The 21715-nt window shown below is 44.0% G+C and overlaps 2 protein-coding genes across 3 annotated transcripts in view; one reads left to right on the top strand and one right to left on the bottom strand.

Moving 5' to 3' along the window:
* DYTN (dystrotelin) overlaps positions 1-2664 on the top strand; it is a 56319-nt gene extending 53655 nt beyond the window's left edge. For both annotated transcript variants that reach the window (XM_032765114.2, XM_032765117.2), the window contains exon 15: positions 998-2664. In XM_032765114.2, the coding sequence (XP_032621005.1) occupies positions 998-1101 (104 nt within the window). In that variant the 3' untranslated portion in view covers positions 1102-2664. The remainder of the gene's footprint in view (positions 1-997) is intronic.
* Positions 2665-12614: 9950 nt separating this feature from the next.
* FAM237A (family with sequence similarity 237 member A) lies at positions 12615-17717 on the bottom strand. The gene is made up of 2 exons (XM_032765073.2): positions 17155-17717; positions 12615-13235 (listed from the first exon to the last, which is right to left on the bottom strand). The coding sequence occupies exons 1-2, from the start codon at positions 17561-17563 to the stop codon at positions 13093-13095; spliced, it is 552 nt and encodes a 183-aa protein (XP_032620964.1). The 5' UTR covers positions 17564-17717; the 3' UTR covers positions 12615-13092.
* Between the last annotated feature and the right edge of the window lie 3998 nt (positions 17718-21715).

Consider the following 21715-nt stretch of genomic DNA (forward strand, 5'->3'; position numbering starts at 1 on the left):
GATTTTCCTAGGGATGGAAGGAGGCACATTCCTGCCACAAAGGTCACTGCCTGATGAATTTCTACTCCCTGATTCTAAACATGGGTGTATTAGAGTATTCCAAAGAAAAGGTAACAAGATTTTTTTAACATGATCAAAACAATTTTTTTCCCTGTCCTTGTTCTGAGAAATGGCTGGGCCATTTTGGCTGAAATTGTCCAGATAAGTTTAGCCTGGGGAAGATGTGCAACACAGAAAATGTCAGCCCAAAGGGTTAAAGTTTAGCAAAGTTATAAGAAAATGAAAACGGGATCTTATAATGGGAACTCTTGGGTAACCTTAATAGTCAGTGCTACCAGTGCTGCTGTTATATATAAGGTGCTTAGGAATGGACCCAAAGAGCAGTCTCTTACTGTAAGTAATCCATATAAGTCACAGAGCAAAGACTAACTCAACGTGAGTAGAGATATAATCTGACAACTCTGTTCATAGTTTATAAACATATTAGACATGTGGTAGAGTCAAGCATTGAACCCAGATCTCTTAATTTCTACTACAGTGCTGTCACCACACACTAACCTTCCTCTCTCAGTTTGCAATTACTCTAGAATTACCCCAGATTTGCACTCATGTGAGCTCAGCATTTAACCCTCACTGCTTGAGTCATTTAAAACTGGAGAAGACATAGTACTGTAGAGGAAGTCACTCTCAGCAGTCAATATGGAACAAACTTGCATGGTGGGCTTTTCTGTCTCTGATTTCTATGACTGAGTAGTTGTTTGGCCCCCACAGTCAGCCTCCCACTCACATAAAATTCCCTTATAATCAATGCTCTTATTACAGCAGAGCTTTGTTCAGCTCTCAGGATGCCTCACTTTCATTGATAATAATGTAATAAGGAAAGTCAGCAGATAAAACTTTTATTTCTACAGAGCTACATTGAATTGGAGTCTTTTAAAGAGTTGTACAGGGATTTTGCTGCATTCAGGTGCTGTGAAATAATCTTTTTTCTTTTTAGCTCAGCAGTCTGCTATAAAACAGGAGTTGGTCTCCACCGCTGAGCATGTTTGCAGGTCCTTCTCTGACCTCATCAACCACGTGACTTTGCCAGCTAGGAAGTAATAAGATGCCAGTATTAGCCTTACTACTTCATCACACTATTGCCCAGGTAATTACAGCCATGTGTCATCTCTAAAGTTGGTCAAATATTGAACTGTAATAATTAACATAATCGAGTTCTGCTCTGGGGTCTTTATTAGAGTCTTCTGTAGTGTTAGAGGAGAAATTCTCCATTATATTCGTACCACGTATTCCTAGCCTATTCCTAACCTGAAGAAAATATAGGGCCAGATCTTGGCCAATGCATATCAATATAGTTCTGTTCACTTCAGTGAGGCTATGCTAACATACACAGCTAATGATCTGGCCCATACGATCTTCCCATTACTATAGTAACTGATAATTGCTTGTGTTTCAGGAAACAAGAGGATTTTTTCCCCCCACACACACGGAGATGGCTTTAGTTAACTAGTCTCATTGATAAGTTGTCTGACATTGTGTTATAGTTCAAGAAGCACTGAACAGAAGGAGTAAATCTTTAGTTGTCTTCTCCAAGTTGTCCATTGTCTCCAATATCTGACAGTCAGGCATTTGCATTTTACTAAATTAGCAACTAACTTGGTGAAAAGGAAGAGCTGTGAACAATTAGAGGCATTCTATTGCTTTAGAAGCCCCATATATATGGAACTGTTAAAGAGCTTAATATTACTTGAAGGACTTCAATATCAGAAAAGAAACTTTTGTTTTTCTTTTGTTGCTAGCACAGGGTAGTCACAGAGTCAGCTGAAAACAAATTATGAAAACTTTTCCAACACAGCATTGAAAATACTTAAGGATGGTGTTTATATATGGAAGGTAATATGCTATTGAGAGATATTGGAATTCTTATAAGGGTTCAGATGGTTATTTAGGTTGTTGCTAGCTGACCACCAGATCCTGTGCCCTTTGTAGCCAATGGCAAAGCTTCTATTGACTCAGCAGTGCAAGCTTTCAGCCTTGGATGCTTTGGGGGACAATCTGGGATTTGGAGGAGAGTAAGATAGTGGACAAAAGAGGAATGATATGTTCACTACTGATTCATCTAAGATGTGCCACATTCCACTTCCTCTCCTTCTGGTACATAGGCGAGAGATCTGAAAGGAAAGGATTGAACTCACACTTAGAAGAAAAGCCACTTGCACTATATGCTGTTCTTTAATATCCTGGCCATAGACCTGATTCTCTATGGTTACATCTGCTTTACACCAGTATAACTCCCCTGATTTCAATAGAGTTATATTGACATAAATTGAGGTAACAGAAGAGTCACGCCCATCATAGTGTTGTTCTGGAATAGCAGTGCTGAAGATTGAGACAATGGTGAGCAGGCAAGGCAGTCATGTTTGGACTACTAATTGTGGTGTTAGTTTTGTGGTAACAGTGACCAAAAGCATCTCTGTGTTCACACTCTACACACTATTGCAATCTTTGTATGAAATATGCCATGTGAGATTTCATTTGAAAATAATAAATAACTTGCTGGTCAATAGTATTATATGTGAAGTTACAAATTCACTCTATATGATATTAAAATATGTTCACAACCAGACAGCCCTGTCTAGGCAAAAGTTGTTAAACAGGCATATCCTAAATAAAGGCATGTATGTTTACCCCTCAATGTACATATAAGTAGTAAATAGGGTCCTCGAGATAGCAGGGGGAAGAGATGACTAGAAACAGAACAAGTAGGATTTCATCAAAGACAAAGGGAGGAAAAAAAGAACATGGAGCCTCTATCACCAGACTCCATGTTGCCTTCTTTACTGGTTGAATAAACTTTACTTTGAAGCAGTGGTGGGCAAACTGTGGCCCGTGGGCCACATCCAATTCAGCAGCCGATTTAATCTGGTCTGTGAACTCCTGCTGGGGAGCAGGGGCTGGGGCTTGCCCTGTTCCCACACTCCAGCCGGCGAACAGGGGGCGCTCCACACACGTGCCGCAGCTCCCAGAAGCAGCGGCATGTCCCCGCTCTGGCTCCTATGTTTAGAGGCAGCCAGGGGGCTCTGTGCACTGCCCCTGCCCCAAGCGCCGCCCCCGCAGCTCCCACTGGCTGGGAACTGCAGCCAGTGGGAGCTGCAAGATGGCCCCTGAGGATGGGGCAGTGTGCAGAGCTACCTGTCCATGTCTCCACATAGGAGCTGGAGCGGGGTCATACTGCTGCTTCCCTGAACCCCTTCTGTGCCCCAGCCCCCTGCCCCAGCCCTAATCCCCCTCCTGCCCTCCAAACCCCTCGAGCCCAGCCCAGAGCACACTCCTGCACCCCAAACTCCTGATCCCCAGCCCCACCCCAGAGCCTGCACACCCAGCCAGAGCCTCATCCCCACTCCTGTGCTCCAACCCCCTGGCCCAGCCCTGATCCCCCTTCCACCCTCTGACCACTTGGGCCCAGCCCAGAGTACCTTCCTGTACCCCAAATTCCTCACCCCACCTCAGAGCCTGCACTTCCAGCTTGCAACCTCCTGCCCCAGCCTGGAGCTCCCTCCCACACCCTCAATTCCTCATTTCTGGCCCCATCTCAGAGCCTGCACCCCCAACCAGAGCCCTGACCCCCTCCTGCACCCCAACCCCAATTTCATGAGCATTCATGGCCCACCATAAAATTTCCATACCCAGATGTGGCCCTCAGGCCAAAAAGTTTGCCCACCCTGCTTTGAAGGGTAACCCTCAGAAGAATCCACCGAAGAAAGGGGCAGAGAACCCCAAGTTCTTTCTCTTTCTTCTAAGAAAATTAAGGCACCAGCAGCTTCGGGCCTCTGGGAGAGATCCTGACCAAGGAAACTGTCACCCTCCATCTTGCTGGAAGACTATGGATAAGAAAAGCTATCCCAAACAAAGCATTGAGCCAAAACTTGCTAGAAGAAGTTTGACTTTTAGATGTGTTTTTTCACTGATATTTACAGATAACCATTTCTAACTCTCTTATACTTGCATTCACTTAAAATCCTATCTTCTTTGTTAATACTTAATGAACTTGTTTTATTTTTAATCTAAAGTAATCCAGTACTTTATTTAAACTGAACTGTTTGGTAAGTCCAATTGAAGTAAACTGTTGACTATCAACTCTTTATAGGAGCAATGAATCTTAATAGCTGAACGTTCCAGGAAAGGGCTGGACAGTGCAGAACACCCATTTTGGGGGGAAAATCTGGGCCTGGGAGCATGTTTGGGTCACCCTGCAAGTAGTAACCGAGGCTGGTGGAAGCGAGAGTGAAGCCGTAGGCAGGCTGGTGGGATCAGAGTGGCTGAACCAGGATTGCCTAGCACACACATACTCAGGGTGCAACCTGCATGTTGGTATGCTGGCTGTGAGCAGTCCAGAGTGGGAGCTACAACAGAGATGCATTGTGAGGCACCCATGGTTACAGGGAAGGCAGTGACACAACCCCCTTGCTGGTCTGGGCTGCACCCCAGAATGTGACAGGGATGCACTGGATTGGAAGCAGATACTTTGTTAAATGAGAGGATGATGAACTAAAGTTCTTCTTTGAGTGCTTGCTCATGTGTATTCCACAGTAGGTGTGCGTGCTCGCCCCCTGCACCAATGCCAGAAGTTTTCCCTCAGCAGTACCCGTAGGGGGAGAGCTGCTGAGACCCCTGGAGTGGTGCCTCTATAGCACGCTATAAGGGGAGCCGCACGCTCCCCCCACCCTCAGTTTCTTCTTGCCACCAGTGACGGTGCATCAGAACTACCTGCTCCAGCTTTGCTGCAGCTCATCGTTTCGTTGTTAGTAGTACCTGTGTTACTAAGCTGAAATTTTATTCAACTAACTTAGTTAGTTAGTATTCAGGCTGGGGCATGCCCCAGGGTTTAAATCGTGCAAGTCTTGCAGGCGTTCAATGCCTAGAAGTGACCCGCATGCCGACTGTCTTCGCTGCTTGGGCGAAGCTCACATCATCGACTGCTGTAAGATCTGCAGGTCCTGTAAACCCAGAACTAACAAGAGAGAGAGAGACACAGACAGACAGACACACACACACACACACACACACACACACACACAAGACTTCGGGCCCTTCTCATGGAGTCAGCACTGGCCCAAACCGCGGTGCACTGAGCAGAATCAGCACCGGAAACTTAATCTTCGGTGCGCAGCGATCTCCTGGCACCTTCCGGTGGCCAGCACTGCTCCTCATCAGGGAACTCAGGCCGATACGCTTAGCCGGTGTGGTGTTCAGCTCATAGCTGTGCAGCAAGGTGGTCAGAATCCTCAGACAACACCGCCACAATGTTTTACATCAACAGACAGGGCCGGATGAGGTCGTCAGCCCTCTGCCGGGAAGCCCTCAGCCTCTGGGAGGCTCTCTATAGCTCATGACATCTCCTTGAAGGCTTTCTGCCTGCCAGGCATCAACAATGCCACGACAGTGTATTTTTCTCAAAGGGCTAGACCCGTCCTTTCCTTATGCTAGAACCCCTGGCCACATGTTATCCCACCTCACAGGGCCCTCCATTCGAATCCCTGGCCACATGCTCATGGTCTCACCTTTCATGGAAGGTGGCCTTCCTCGTGGCCATGTCAGCCCAGCAGGTCTCAGAGCTCAGGGCCCTGACCTGCAATCTCCCTTACACAGTCTTTCACAAGGACAAGGTTCAGATCTGCCCACACCCGGCATTCCTCCCTAAGGTGGTCTCCGCTTTTCACATGGGCCAGGACATCTTCCTGCCTATCCTCTGCCCCAAATGTCATGCCTCTAATGAGGAATGTCGCCTCCATATGCTTGATGTGCGCAGAGCACTGGATTTTTATCTGGATCGGACTAAGCCATTCCGCAGGTCTTTGCAACTCTTTGTTGCTTCGGACGAGCGCATGAGGGGCCAACTGATCTCCACCCAGAGGCTTTCCCAGTGGATTACATCGTGCATCCACACATGCTACAACCTAGCAGGGGTTCCCGCACCACCTATCATAAGGGCTCACTCGACAAGGGCTCAGGCCTTGTTGGCTGCCTTTGTGGCCCATGTCCTTATCCAGGAATCTGTAGAGCCTCTACCTGGTCCTCAGTACACATGTTCATGTCGCACTATGCAATCGTCTCCCATGCCAGGGATGATGCTGTTTTTGGTAGAGCTGTGCTTCAGCCAGGGTACTGCTGAGGGAAAAAACTTCCACAGTAAGAGTGCATGCTCACCACGTTCACTGGTGCTGGAATAGACATGAGCAACACATCTCCAAGAATGCCAGTTATGGAACAGGTAACTCTCCTTTTTCTGACTTGGCTATTCACCAGTGCTGACCATTGCTAATTTTGCTTGTCAGCCCATTCTTGCTATGTGATATTTTATTATATGATAGGTTATTTCCATCAAATGCAGCTGTATGTTTCCAGTTGACACAAATGAGTAATCAATTATTCTGAAGTTACAAATGTACTTTAATGAATAAGAAATGGAAGTGATTCAGTAGCCCTTCAGACAGTGGAATTAGAGATCCCTCAACCTGCCATCAGTGTTCTGAAAGACTACACAGAAGACCTAGTGAACAGAGTACAGAGACATGGATTTGCATAAATTATGAGAGCAGACATAATTCCAAAAATAATGTACCTAAACTAGATCACTTACAGGTGAAGTTAAGGGTGCTACACCAACTGACACCAGCTGAGAATCTAGCCCCTAAAAATAAAACTTCTAAAGACAACCAGAGACTGTTCATGGCTTTAAGGACTAGAAAAAGAACTCAACTTGGAGGAAATTAATGCACTGTTGAATGAAGATAAAGTGAAGGCGGTCATATGCTGAAACAGAGCTCCATAAATAATGCAGCAACATTTACGCAGATTGAAACATGGAGTTTAACAAAGAGAGGTAGTCTCAACGGACTAGAAGAGTTCTGTTTTTTAGAAGTCTTGATGGGATTATAAGGCATCAAGATAAAGGGGGCTATCTGACTCGAATCAAGATGAATAGAAAATTTTTCTTTGGCGAGACCTCGGCCACCCACTCAAGAGACCTTTAAAGTAGTGATCATGGTAATAAACATTCCTAATTCTTCATATAGACTTTGGTCACAGAATCCCCAAATCATGCTTAAACACAGATGTCAAAGAATACATATGACAAAATGAAGGGGATTATCTAGATGCTAACAAGCACTTTATCTACAAATGAACAGACGTTAAAGAAAGTAAAATATTAGTTGGATTGTGATAATACAAGAAGAAATGGAACAAATGGCAGAGTAATAGGGACCAGTGAGAAGCAGGTACAGCTATATCCCCATAAAGAGAGACAGAATGGGGGTGAGGTGGGGGATAAGATCTGGATGGGAACTTAGTAGCCTTGGCACTAGCAACAGTATAGTACATAGTCCAATTTGCCTAGGACACTATCTTTGATGGCCCCAGATTGCAACATAAGGAAGTACATTTTCATATGGTGCATAGCTATGTGGCTGCCCATTTCCCCAATACATACAAAGGACTGAAGCCTTAACTCTGTTTTCACTTAGGTTTGCCTCAGGCCAGCTCACGCTGAAGTCCGAGACTTGTCCCAAGAAAGACCTGAGTGAGGACTTCAAGGTTTGACCTTGCAAGTTTCATATGGCTGAATCTCCATGCACCATATGGATACTTCACTCCCAGAAGATGATAATGATCATCTCTGAGAACAGAGCAAATTGGTGGTACAGAATTCTGTTTTAACAAAAATACGGTCCTGACTTTGATGCCTTTCCGTGCATGGTGTAAAATCAAATTATTTGATAAGGATTTGGAGATGAGGGTGGGAAAAAGCTGGGGGTATGTTCCTGGTGTGCTAAAAGTGCAGATTTTCTGCACTTATTGGCTGAACTTAGTCATTGTTTGCACATTTTTCTGCTGTGTGTTGATGATTTGTGATTATAAATCTAATTGTTAGGGCATGTGCAGCTTCTTGCCTGGGCTTTATTTGTATTATTTAAATATAAATAAATGACAGTATTTTCCACTGAACCAGCTGATCTAACTACTGCTGATATTGGGCTACATCCTCAGCCTAGCTGAGGGTGGAGCAGAAAGGTGGCTCAAACTTACCTTTTCATTCTGCCACTCTTGTAAACAGCAAGGGCCAAAATATCCTCCAACATCCCCTTGCATCTAGAGCAGCCTCTGGGGACTGCTACACCAGCTGAGGATCAGCTAGAATACTATGAATTCCCACTCAGCCCTGACATCCTCTGTGATGGGGGGAAGGAGTAGAGTAATAGAGCTGACTATGCCAGCTTTATACCACCTAACGATTCCTTTATAGCAGGGGAGGGGGATCCCTGACTGCCCCATCATAGTAGCCCAGATACAGGGCTGCAGCTGTGGCTCATACTTTGCACTTGCCAAAGGAGATGGATTCCCTTACACAGCCATCTCTACCAGTGGTATCCAATTAATGAGGACACAAGAAGAAATAGAACACATAATGGCATGGAGGACCTGCAGGAGGCAGCTATCTTTAGTCTATTAAAAATGGTTAAAAGGCCACAGTCCCTCCTTTTTGGCAGCTCTTATGTTCCATTACACTCCCTTTCTGGTGCTCAGGCTGAGGAATAGTAAGGAAGGGACAGCAGTACACTTGACTCACATCAGAGCTACTCCTAGGGCTGCAGGGGGTAGTGGTGGGAGGCAGCTGCATTTCTTCCCATTAGCAATTAGCCTGATTCTAGGAATTGAGTTGTAAGATTGCAGGGCCCTGGGAATGCACATACTTGCAATTCATAATCAGGTACTTACTTTCTTCTTAACAGGTGTCCTTGAGAGCCTGTAAGCAGTTGCTCTAACACAACAGCAGTAAGTGTATCATGTAGTGTTAGAGTATCATGCTGAAGGTGTTTGCATCTAGCACACCAGTTGTCAGCCACTTTGGTCCCATAGTGGCTTGTTTCCATCCAACCTTGCCCTGTGGTTAAGTCACATCTATTCAAGGCCCTTTCTGGGGTAACAGAAGTCCATATGTCTCAATAAGAGATCCTTCAGCCTGTCATGGGATACTTCTCAGCCTATCCTGTGGGCTCAGACCAACTTGGGCTTGAGCGGCTAGCCTGAGCCTCTGATATTGCCACAACACCCACACAGCTATTTTTAGTATGCTAGTGTAAGGCTAGGAGGCTCACTTCCAGCTGCAGTATAGACATACCCTCTGCCTTCTCCCTAGATCTGCCCAGCTCCTTGGTCCTCCTCTAAACAATAGCCCACAGAACTGTCTTTCTGGGCCTTGTCCTTTTTCCTAGGCTCACCCTTGATAGACAAACATATGTTACTCACCATGACTCTCTTCAGCAGCCCACTCCAGAGCTCCTTTCTCTAGCTAAGTGTGTTCTTGTTTATTTGCTCACTCACTCATGCTCGCTCTCTCTCTCTTTGTAGTCCACCCTGACCCTTTCACAGCCCAGGCTATTGGGTGTCATTAAATTACTACATCAGTATCAGCTGGTGCCAGGCTACCACCCTCACAGGCAAGGCTGGGCCCAGCTCCCCTAAAAGCACCAGCCAGCCTGTGACAGGGCCCCAGTTTAGAGTCAGTGAATCTATAGCAAGCATCAATGTCATATTTTTTTCAATATCATCAGGTTGCATCTTCATGCCAAGCAATTGAACTCCAGTCAAAAACAAACAAGGTTTATGCTATGAAATGGAATTAGGCTCTGAGGTCTTCAGACAGGAGAAAATGCCTGCAGTAACAGTTCCTTCAGGAATTTCATTACTTGCAAGTTTACATTTAATTGCCTCACTCTTTTATTTCAGCAAAATTAATACCATAAATTGTTTCCCTTACAGCATCAGCCTCCAGACCTCTTCATAATACCATGACCTTACGTTATAAACTAAACTATTCTTTCAACCCCACGCCCACACCCACCTTTTCCTGCCCATTTCCTCAAAGGTCAAATGGCTGCTATAGTTTCTTAATGAAGGAAAAGAGCTGATGCAGAGCTGTATGGTGGATTGGTCCAAAGCTGAATGTTGTCTTGGCCAGCAATTACCTTTCACCAACAGTCTTGATATTCAATAGGAGAAAGGAGGATGAAGGATCCTGTTGTTCGAGAGGGAAAGTATACAAAATTACAGGCCTGGTCTACACCACCACTGTCGGTCGATCTAAGCTACACAATGAGTTACATTAGTAGTATAACTCAAGTTGACGTAGCTTAGATCTACTTACCGCACTACACTACACTATGTCAATGGGAGACGCTTGCCCGCTAACACTGCTTCCGCCTCTTGTTGAGGCGGAGTACAGAAATCGATGGGAGTGCATGTCTTCACTAGACCCGCTAAATCAATGCTGCTGCATCAATTGCAGCAGCACCAATTTAGCTCCATAGCAAAAACAAGCCCATAGTAGTAGCCTGTTCCTGAAGGCCCCTCCTAAAGCATGTCAGAGGCAGAAAGCAGTGTCTTCTGAGAATCTCTCTGCTGCTAATGACTAGTGAATTCTTGGGAGATAGACAATCGATAGATGAGGAGAGCTGGCACTATCTATAGTAATAACAATTGCAAGTGTACCTATGTGTATACTAAATTGTATCCTTCTCCTCCATAATCTTTGTCTATCACTTGTCTTCATAGACGGAGAGTTCTTTGGGTCAGGAATTGTTTCTTTTTATGTGTTTGTACAACACCTAGCACCATGAGGCCCTGATACCAATTGGTACTGCAACGTAGTGCAAGAATGGTCCTGGCACTACTCCCAGGCAAGTACTGGGGACACATTAGTAGGCCATAGCCACAGCCTGAGACAGTTAAAGCTGGTGAAAGTTGCTAAATTTGAAAACAAAGGTTCTGTCCTTGTGTTCATGCTCCAGTTGGGGTTGCCTCCTACAGATATTTTAGACACAAACACAAGCTTAACTTTAAGTACGTATGTAGTCCCATTGAAGTAAATGAGTGAAATCCTGGCCATATTGAGATCAATGGGAGTTTTGTCATCAACTTTAATAGGGCCAGAATTTCCCTATATGTGCACGCTTTAAGCCAACAATGCACTTATTTGTTTTTCTGGACTGGGGCAGACTGCCTAGCACCTATCAGGATTGAGCCCATCAGTAAATGAGTTTTCTGGCAGATACAGTCGTCAGAATAGAAAATATTGCAGAATGTTCAAGGAGAGTCATTTTAAATTTGTAACTTAGACATATTTGCTCCGTAAACCTGATTCTAAGGCTATGGCAGCTCTGCGAGCTAGGGTGTGATGTCCCAACTCGCCTACACATACTCAGCCTGGCACTCATTGAGATGGCATGGATGTAAATAGCTGCTTAGCTGCTGTAGCATAAGTAGTGGCAGTGGAGTACACCAGTGGGTATGTACTTGACCCAGCTCAGCTGTGCCCCCACTGCGGACATCCATGAGACTCTGGCTGCGCTGCTATTTATACTCATGCTAACTTGCTGAGAGGTAGTTTGAGTATGTGTACACAGAGGAATCGCATACTTAGCTTGTAGTGTAGACATAGCTTAATAGTTACATTCATTCAGCCAGGTAATAGAAACATGCCCTGTGACCTAGGCATCCACTAAAAAACAGCCACAATTTTGAATACTAAATTCTTGCAATGAATGGCACATTTAATCAGTTTCCTCATATTTATCCTTCAATGCTAATAGTTTTGAATAATTCTTTAAACTGAATGATGTTAGTTTGAAGAAACTGATTTATCTGCAGACAATCTGCAAACAGAAAAAGCAGCAAAATTTGTCAAATATCCAAATTATGTCACACATAGCTGATGGAAACATTTCCATCAACAACATATTTTTATGTTGTAACTCCGCCTCGCCTCCCAAAAAAATAAATGACTGTATGTAGGAAGTATTTACTTGGTTTAAATTTTCCAATTTTTTTCCAGTGGAAAACCAAAACAATTTTTGGGGCAGGGGAGAGAGTTGGTAATATATATTTTGGGTTTTTTTATTTTTACATTTTGACTGAAAAACTAGGGACTTTCTATTAAATTTGTGAAAACAGGATTTTGTTTTAATTTTTTGCAGAAAATATTTACCATTTTCCAAATAGCTCTAGTAATGAGCTACTCCCTGTTCTGCCTACAATGTATCTATGAGCTCTCCATTCCTGATAAGAACCTGAGGCCCAATCTGCATTGTGATCTGCAAGGACAAAGTCAGCTGGGCTCTATACAGAGGAAGCAGCTTGCCTGCCTGGGTCACAGTACAATATTTAACTTTATTCTAGCATCCCGTGGGAATTGAAAGCTAACCATGTGCTGACTGAAACTGACACAGAAAGCTTTTTTGTGTGTGCTTTCTTTAGAATATATTTGTTTCTTTCTTTTGACTTCATTTTGGTTTCTCAGGGCCGATCCTGCTCCAAGTGAAATCAATGGCAAAATTCCTATTGATTGCAGTGGAGCAGGATCAGCTGCCATTGTACATCATGAACATGAATATGCATGTGAGTGTTTATGGACACTCTTCCTGGAACGTTAACTTTGAGAACATCTGTTCACTTAAGGTGTGGAGAATGTTTGGGTTTATTAACCTATGGGAAAAAACTGGGAGCTTGAAGTTTGGAGGTTCTGAATTTTTAACTTTTTACCTTTTATTTTTAAATGGGATGATCTTTTGGCTGCTGTTTGTGCCTTATATGTATAAAAATATAGTTAAAACAGAGCAAGTACAGCTACTTGGCTCCAGCCACGGAACTGAATCCATACAGGCAAAACTGTTGACTTCAGTGGAGCTCCATGTTAGTCCCCTGCTCTGCCTGTACGCATCCAGTTGCATGACTGGGCCTTATTCTCCAGCAGCCCCCCCAGACAATTTCAGTAGTTTATGTACACAATAAGGTGGCCAACTGCTTATAAATCATGCAGTTTATTAAAGAGACTGAATTCATGGGCATTATTTTTTTTAAAAAATGAAAAGCCACAACAGTCCAAAAAGTCAAAGCTAACCCAAAGGTACAATGTTGATAGCGACAGGCACAGCCCCCTCCACCTAGAGCAGCTTTCCAATGAACATTAAAAACAAAAACCAAACAGAAATTGTTTTAAAAATATCCACTGTACAGATAAGCCTCAGACTAGACTCATTGTTTCCTCTTTATCCCTAGCCCTCCAATAACTCTTCGGAGTAATGCAGATCCACTCTTGTGCACATGGATGCTTATTAAGTCTTCAATCAGCTCTTTCTTGTTCAGCACTTGTGTCCTCTGATTGTGAGAAAATGTCCCTAGAAATTAGGAAGAAAAAAAAAAAAAAAAAGAAAGGGACATCAAAACATGTCTGAGGAAATCAGGGTCAGCTTCCAAACAACATAAAGCTGATAGCCTATGTAGTTTTCATCCTCTATGTTTTGCCAGTCTGATATTTAAGGTAAATGTTGTAGCCAACTAATCATTGGCATCAGATGCAGTGTTACAATGAGCAAAACTAAACAAGTGTCCCTAGTTAGCAAATTACTTTGAAATCTGTGTTTTTCCATTATGGACCCTATCCTGGAGCCTTAGCATGAGCCATACAGGACAATAATAGGTTTTCTCCTTGTTAGAAATACAGAATCATAATATTGTCTGTTGCTGTCAGTCACAAACAGAACCTGATCCAAATCCTGTTAAAGTCAATGGTCTCTCAATTTCACTAGGCTTCGGACCAGCTCCATAGTGATCCTTTACCATTTAATTCACTAGGAGTCTTGCTCTTTATTTGAATCAGTGCAGGATGTGGCCCAAAAGCCAGCAAGATGATTTAAGTGTAGTTCTAGTCTGAAAAGTGGGACCTACCAAGTTAAAGCAGCACCAGACCCTGGTATAACAGATGCAAAACCCACAGCCAGTACCCCACACCACACAGCTTTTAAGAACCACATGTCCTATGCATGCCTATCACAATGTGAAGTACCTCATCCAGTGCACTAAATGCCCCACTAACAACAACATGGATGAAACCAGACAATCACTATGCTCTCTACTGAATGCACACAGAAAAACAATAAAAGACAAAAACACTATCACCCCTGGGCGAACACTTTTCACAAAACAACCACTCCGTATCTGGCCTTTCAGTCCTCATCTTAAAGAAAACTTCCACAAGATCTTCAAAAAACAAGCCTGGGAGCTTAAATTCATAACTTTGCTAGATGCTAAAAGTCACAGTCTTAATAAAGACACTTACAACAATCTGTAACCCACTAACCCCCCTGGTTTTTGTCCTATAAGTGTAGAGGTATTAATGGACCACTTCACCTTGAATGGTCACTTCAAATATGTGTTAACTACTTATGCTAAACAAGCTGTTGTAACTTGTATTTAGGTGTGATGCTGAGTACATATCCCAGACTTGAAGAAATTGGTCCAATAAAAGATATCTCACCTACCTTGTCTCTCTAGGTAAAGATAGCAACAGACCTGCTCCCTATGTTTATTATAATCATAGCTGCTTATTTTAGGGACATACATAAGCTTTTACTGCATTTCACTCCTGTTAGCCCTGCAGAACCAACACAGCTAAGAGAGAACAAGCTAGATTATTTTCCTTCTTGTGCACAGTCAGCAGGATTGAATGCTAAAAATCTAATTATAGGTTTAATTAGTTACACGTGTACAAACCCACTGTGGGAATTGCACAGGTGATAGTGGAGGCAGAATCTGACCTCATACAATAGTGTGAGAAAGAAAGAGCCAGTGCATGTTGAATGTGTAGGGCTATGAAAGGCTATCTCTGGACTTGTGGATGGAGCATATTTGCCTTGGAACCCTGGAGACAGAATAAGCACTCATTTGAGAGTATTCTTTTTACAGAGCCACTGGTGAAAGCAGAGGCAAACTAAGTGAAAACCTGAAGGGAACCCTGGGGGCTGATTCCTTGATAGGCAACCAATGTGCTAAAGTTATAGCTTAGTCAACTAGTACTTCAGTGAGTATGAATTATTTATCATATCACTTGATATATTTGATGTGGAAAGTGATGGCTTTTTTTTCTGTGAATGATATTGAATGCTATGGTGCTTATTAAAAAGCACCTTTTAGACTGACTCTACCCTGAAGATTAACCACCAGGAGGCAGTGTGGCATAGCAAACAGGCCATGGAAATGTGATTCGGGTACCTGAGCATTATGCTTAGTTCTGTCACTGACTTGTGACATGACCCTGGGCAAGACACTCAACCTTTCTCCACTTTGAGATGTATAAGAGAACAGTGCTAACTAGAGCTGTTTATTTCTACAACTCTTACAAGAGCTTTAGTTAGTCCTTCACTGCATAAAAGCCCACTCTCTAGTATTTGCTACTAATGATAAACAGATATAATTAGTGAAACTGAGGAGACTTACCTTTTAGTACCCAAATCAGATGTACTGATAATACCCAACTCTCTTGAGCCCTACACCTCAAAGCACATTATTAAGGAAGCAGTGTTAGTCCAATTTTCTAGCTGGGGAAATTGAGGTACTGTGAAGTGACTTACCCAAGGTCACACTGCAGATTCATGGCAGAACTAGGACTAGAACTCAGGTCTGTTGCCTCCTAGCCCAGTTCTCTAGCCAGTGGGCCTGAGAGCTAAGCTGCATTGGCTTAGGGTTTTTCCCAGTTTGACTGATACAACTATAGTGGGCTATCCTAGATATTACTGTGACTAAGGCTCTGAGGCAGCTTCAGATATTACACTATTGTTGTATGTTAGGTTTAAACAGTGTAAGCAAGCATTAAATATTTTCAGAAAGACAGACAAGGATCATTTCAGTTTATAGCAGCCGAGTGTGAAAAGATACAATAGAAGTATGAAGGGAGAAACTTGGAAGACTGTTTTATAATCAAAGAAACCCATTGAAAGTTGCTTTGGCTGTCCCATCTAGACCCAGAATTGGTCCATGAAATCATCCAAATGCTAATAGTTCAGCTCAAACTAAAGAATCAAGCTTGCAGAGTTTGTTATGCTTAAGAAATGGAAATTCAATTCCTCATATCATTTGCAGATAGCAATCTCCTTCTAGCAATTGACTTTTGGTTTCACTAACTAAGCAAGGCAGATATGAGCAACCTGGTTTTAAGAAACTACAAGACCTTGGACGAGAGCTTAGATAGTTCTACAACAACAAAAATTAGGCTCACTGTAGCAGTCTGACCACTACCAGCTGGTGTTAGTCAACAGCATTAAGAAATCAGATGGACTGATTACAACTCACAAAACAGAGTCGGAGTAAGAACAGAAGTAAAATATCCCTCCTTTTCTAGGAGTGTGCATGCGCTGGACTGTGCCAAAAAATCTCTTCATCCTACTTAGTGTCATGATGTATAATATCAGTCTTAAGCAGAAAGGACGTATTTAAAAAGAACCTGTGCTCACTAACAGCCTCAGTCCCAGCTTTGTCTACATGATCTACCAGTAACCAGGCCTTGGCTGGAACTTGGAGACAGCTAGTGGCAAAAAACTTTACTCGCAGTATATTAATTAATTGCGCTCATGTTTAGCATCATACTCCACGATGGTTCCAGTGGGACTGCTCAAGGAGTAGGAGAAACCTCTACCTTGATATACTGCTGTCCTCGGGAGTCAAAAAATCCTACTGCGTTATAGGTGAAACTGCGTTATATCGAACTTGCTTTGATCGGCCAGAGCGTGCAGCCCCGCCCCCGAGCAGTGCTTTACTGCGCTATATCCGAATTCGTGTTATATCTGGTGGCGTTATATTGAGGTAGAAGTGTACTACTCAATGTGAGTAAGGCTGGCCTAGATCAGGCACTACCCAGTAAAACTGTTAATGGGGCAGTATATCTTCATGGGTTTGGTTACTAATCTATCTTCCCTGCCTGTATCCATGTATGTTTCAAGTGGTTCATTTCTACCTCTTCTTATGATCCCTGTGGGAAAAGCCAATCATATATTGGGCCTGATCAGCAGCTGCTTCTCAGGCAAAACTCCCATTCAGAAGTTTTTGAGCATGATTAAGCTTCTTTATTGAACATATTAATCTTTGACTTGTACAGCACCAAGCAATTCAGTTGTTTTTATGCTAACCCTTGCATGGTTCTCACTCTCCAATTCAAACTTGCATCCATCTGTTTCTATTTCTCTACTGGTGTCTGATTTTTATGTACACTAATGCTGTTTCTCCACCACAAAGTGTACATGTATTGGATAGAGAAGTAATAACCTTGCTTTCGCTCTGTAAGCTGAGAATGCAGAGCTGTGATTTTCTGTTCAGCCTCCGCCAGTTGCCTCCTCCCTAGGCCATGGGTTCTGGAGAGCACACAGTCTACATAGATATCCCAAAAGAGCTGAGCCAGGTCCCAGAACAGAGCCCCATGCTTCAAGTTCTCTGATGACTTCAGGAAGATCATAAAGTCCCAAAAGCCACTGACAGAGTCAGAAATACGTGGCTTCCTCATCTCCAACAAGGCAGCTGTGGAGAACTCCCAGCACTGGGGATCAGCTCGGCCAAGGGACAGTGGATCATTTTGGCTCTGGCAGAAGAAAGGAGTCACACAAAACACTCCCATGATTAACAGACAGCAGATAAGTCTCACGTTGGAGTGAATTCTTCCTCTGTTCCCAGGATCCATTGTGTCACTGAAACTTCACAAAAACAAAAGAAGTTGAAAAATCGTCTAACCTTCATAAGTTACTGGGCTAAATGAAGGAATGGGACAAGTGAAATCAAATTCTACAGCCTGTTTTGTACAGGGGGTTGGCCTAGATGATAGCATTGGCTTCTGGCCTTAAGTCTGGTGAGTACTTTGTTTGTTAATTCAATTCCAGTATATTTGATATAAACATCCAAGTTTATTACCCAAAAGCTAAATCCATTAAATTCAAGATTTCTTCTTATTTAAAACAACAGTTTGTCCCCTGACATAAATTGGCCAAGAACACCACCTTCAACAGGAATATTTTACAAAGTATATTTCTTTCACAACATTTCCAAAATAATGTTTAACTGTGTGTATAAATTAATTTTGGAAAGACTCTGGAATGAAGTGTGCAGGTCGTATTAAATACACACCCTTGTAACAGATGACTCAGTGACACTTTCCTGTTGAGTTAGAGTCATGAAATTTGATACTTAACATGTTTATATGCTACAAAGAGAAAATATCTGAAATCTGACCTTCCCATTAGCTGTCACCAAAAAATCACCACTCTAGTTAATTTCATCCACTAAATACTCTTGCATCTGTATTAGGGGATAACAGTTTACCAAAAAGAAAAATCCTCACAACTTATACTGTGAGTCGATCATGCTGCTAGAGGTCACCATTTCTATTTCAGACTTTGGCCATGAAGTCATCCATAATTTTTTTTTGGATGGGTGATCAAAGCTGCTTTTCCCAATATTGCAGCTAGTTATATCACTTGCCCCAATTGCTCCAGGGAACAATTGGATATTTTATCTCAGGGAGCCAAAGCTAACTTCTGAAACTATATCTAGGTACAGCATAACTTTGTATAGCTAGGCCTCTCCCATGCCTTTGAGGGTACAGAGGGTCCCTGGACAACAAACAAACAGAACAGTGCTGTTCTGCTGCGTAAGGGGAATGGATGGAATCAGGGCTGGTCATGCAAGAGGATATACACTCCCTGCCTAGCATGCAGTTTTAGCCTCAGCACGGTGCAGGGAAAGAATAGGGGTGCTGATCTTGGACCCTTCCTCCATTGGAGGGTGTCTGCTAAGGACCTCTTAGGAGAAGTTCCATGTCTTTGGATTAAGATTCCTCCCCAGCATTCAGCCCTGCTACTTGGTTTGGGTACAGGAGGAAGGGGGGGGAGAGAGGAGGAAGGGTATTTACACCCTAATGAGACTTAACATTTTAGAGATTTACAGCAATTTATAAAGTGAATTCGGTGCCCATAAAAAACTCTAGTTTGACAACCCTGGATCTAAAGTCCTACATTTTATCAAAAGAAAAAGGGCAACACGGGCTTTCCTACACTGCCCTGCAGCTGTAAGAAACCCTGCCCTCAATGAAGTGCCAGGCCAGCTCACAAACTGGACCCTCCTCATCTTCAGCCTGAGACTGAAGCCACCTGGTCTCCACAAGCACCTCCTGGCCTATACTCTATTGCTGTAGGTATGTGTTGATTATGGTCAGTCTCCACGGCTGAGCTTTGGTGGCAATATTAGGATGCTCTTAATGAGGCCCTTTCCCATTACAGCTCCCACTCTTACAATGTAGTGCAATATGTACCCATTTGCTCTGACTTTTGTCAACATCAAATCTAGTCAGTTAAAAAAAAGTGTGAGTTTAAAGTCATTCAGGTGCTACAGCTGCCTCTGATTCCCCTAGCAATATTTGGCTTTATTTATATTTTATTTTCTTAATAACCTCTCATTTAACAGGAAAGAGCCACACAACCAAAAGCTGTGTAAGAGATTGACCATAATGCAGGCTAAATAGTGAACTGATTGGACAAAAATGCACATAATAGCTAGCTCTCTTAACCTGTAAATCTCAAAGCACTTTACAAAGCAGGTGTATCTTTATCCCTGTTTTACAGACAGAGAAACTGAGGCACAAGTAGGCCAACTTACTAGGCCTCAATGCTTCCCAATAAAGAGAGTATTTTTCTTCTTTAGTTCTGATGCTGCCAGTAATATGAATACTTCAGGCAGAAGTGTGATAGTTAAGTTGGTGTCCCATTAAAGAATATGCTGTCATCTGGATGGAGAGCAATCTGATGTATGTAGCTATACTGATCAGCCATTGTAACACCTGTTTAGTTTTTGCACTTGGAAACTCTTCCATAAGTCCACATTACCCTACAAGCCACTAGACAGCAATTAAATAAGTACTCTTTGGTCAGTACCACCCTGAGCTAATTTTAATTGATGATTTAGAGGTAAAAGGCTTTATCTATTCCCAAAAAGCCAGTCTCATCCAGATGATAGATGTAAACTAAGATATAGGAGTCTTAGTAGCTTCATTTGTTTGGGAAAAAATGGTGAATATTTTTACAATTTTTCAGAAATGTTCCTGGAAAATTTCAACCAGCTCTAAAAATAACTTGAGGAAGATTCCCTGAAGTCTAGTCTTTACATGGAGTTCTGATTACCCTCCACCCCAAACATGCTGTTTGCATCCTCTAGGACCTTCTTTGAAATTCTTCCATTATTTTGAAATTTAGAAAAACTTTAGGGAGAGTGATTTGTGCGATATATTTCAGCCTATTAACTTGTAGCATCCATATAATATGGTTCAGATAGAAGAACTGTGATTGATTTATCAGTCTAGACACTGAACATAACAAATACTTAGACTTAAATCAAATCTCATAAAATGAAAATACTGAGAAAACCATCCCTAGCAATGACAGGGAAATACTCACCAAATACTCTCTTGACAAACTCTGTTGGTAGCTACATCTCATTGAGGAGTTAGATGCTTTCGTTAGGAGAAGATCCCCTCTTCCAAAATGGAAAGATTTGGGGCCAAATGTTATAGTAGCATAAATCCCCATAGCTGTTGCAGCTTAAATGGAGTTAAGCTGCCTGTCCCCAGAGTAATTGTTCTTTCGGCCCTTTGGCATTAAAGGTATATCTGAGGTGATCTCTTGTTCTGGCTTTTGTTCAGAGTATGCATTTATATGAAGAGGGTCTTTGCCTCAAGAGCAGAGTACTCTGCCTTCTCCATAAAGAGCAAAGGGGTTGAGTATTTACTCCTCAGCCAAGCGACAAGAGTTACATACAAGTTGAGTAGTGCAGATTACAACTTCTCATGGGTGTGTTTATTTTCCCATGAATAGTCAAACAGGGCAGCTCAAAATGTTCCTATCGACCCACAGTAAACATGTCCGGTCTGAAGTAGTGGCTGTCCACATTGCAGTAGCCTTTTGTAACAGTTCAATATTTTAAGACCGCAGAGCCCGAGGTCACTAAATCTAAACAGAGGGAACTAGTCTATCCCGGGATCGCGGGGGACACACACCCGGCTCTCCAGCGCCACGGGGCCGGGCAGCGAGTGGTGAAGCGGGGTGGGGAGCTGTGTGTCTGTCACCCTTAGCACAGCGCCGGCACTAGACCGCCAGGCGGGGGCTGAGCGCGGATTTCCTGGCCCGGGACAACGAGTTGCTTCAGCTGCAGGTTTTGTCCCAGGAGGTGCATGTTTCCCGCCCCCGGGAGTGAAAGCTGCGACCAGCAGCCCCCTGCCCAGAACCCTGCCAGGCGGGGCTCGGTGCTGCTCCTTGCGGAGCTCTGCTGGGCGAGCCCGGGGCCAGCAGGCGCTACGGGCGGGTGCAGCTCGCCAGGCTCCCCGCCCGGACACAGGCGTGAGGGCAGCCGCGGGGACCCGCCCGGCTCCGGGGAGCCCCTAGCCTCTCTCCGCCCCGAGCCAGGCGCCAGCAGCGCCCTGGGGCTCCCGGCCGGCGCTGTCCGGGGTGCTGGAGTCCGTCCCGTGCCTCGAGCCCGCCCCCCGCCTTACCTCCGCCAGCCGCCGAGTCCGACTCCAGCCCGCTGGCGCCCGGCTCCCGTCGCTGCCCGGGCTCGTGGCGGCTTCTTAAAAAGGGGGCGCGCGGTCCCTCCGGGTTACGTCAAGGCTCCTGGGCGAAGCCCCCCCGCCCCCTTCCGAGACAGGCTCCGGTCAGCTGCTGCTTCAGCCCCACGGAAACCCCCGCCCCGCCCCCACGGGGCTCGCGCCCGCCGCAGCCCCCGGCCCGAGACACCTCAGACTCCGGCCCAGCGCCAGGGGTCGGCACTCGCAGCCCGCCGCGCGCTGAGGGAA

Source organism: Chelonoidis abingdonii, chromosome 10 (assembly GCF_003597395.2).
Source record: "Chelonoidis abingdonii isolate Lonesome George chromosome 10, CheloAbing_2.0, whole genome shotgun sequence".
Lineage (NCBI taxonomy): Eukaryota > Metazoa > Chordata > Testudines > Testudinidae > Chelonoidis > Chelonoidis abingdonii.

What these genes read in the sequence shown, in the direction of transcription:
- FAM237A (XM_032765073.2), bottom strand. Translation starts at nt 17,563, where the DNA reads ATGGATCCTGGGAACAGAGGAAGAATTCACTCCAACGTGAGACTTATC. An exon ending in GCTTACAGAGCGAAAGCAAG is followed by an intron (nt 13,236 to 17,154) that starts GTTATTACTTCT and finishes CCTAATTTCTAG; the next exon opens with GGACATTTTCTCACAATCAG.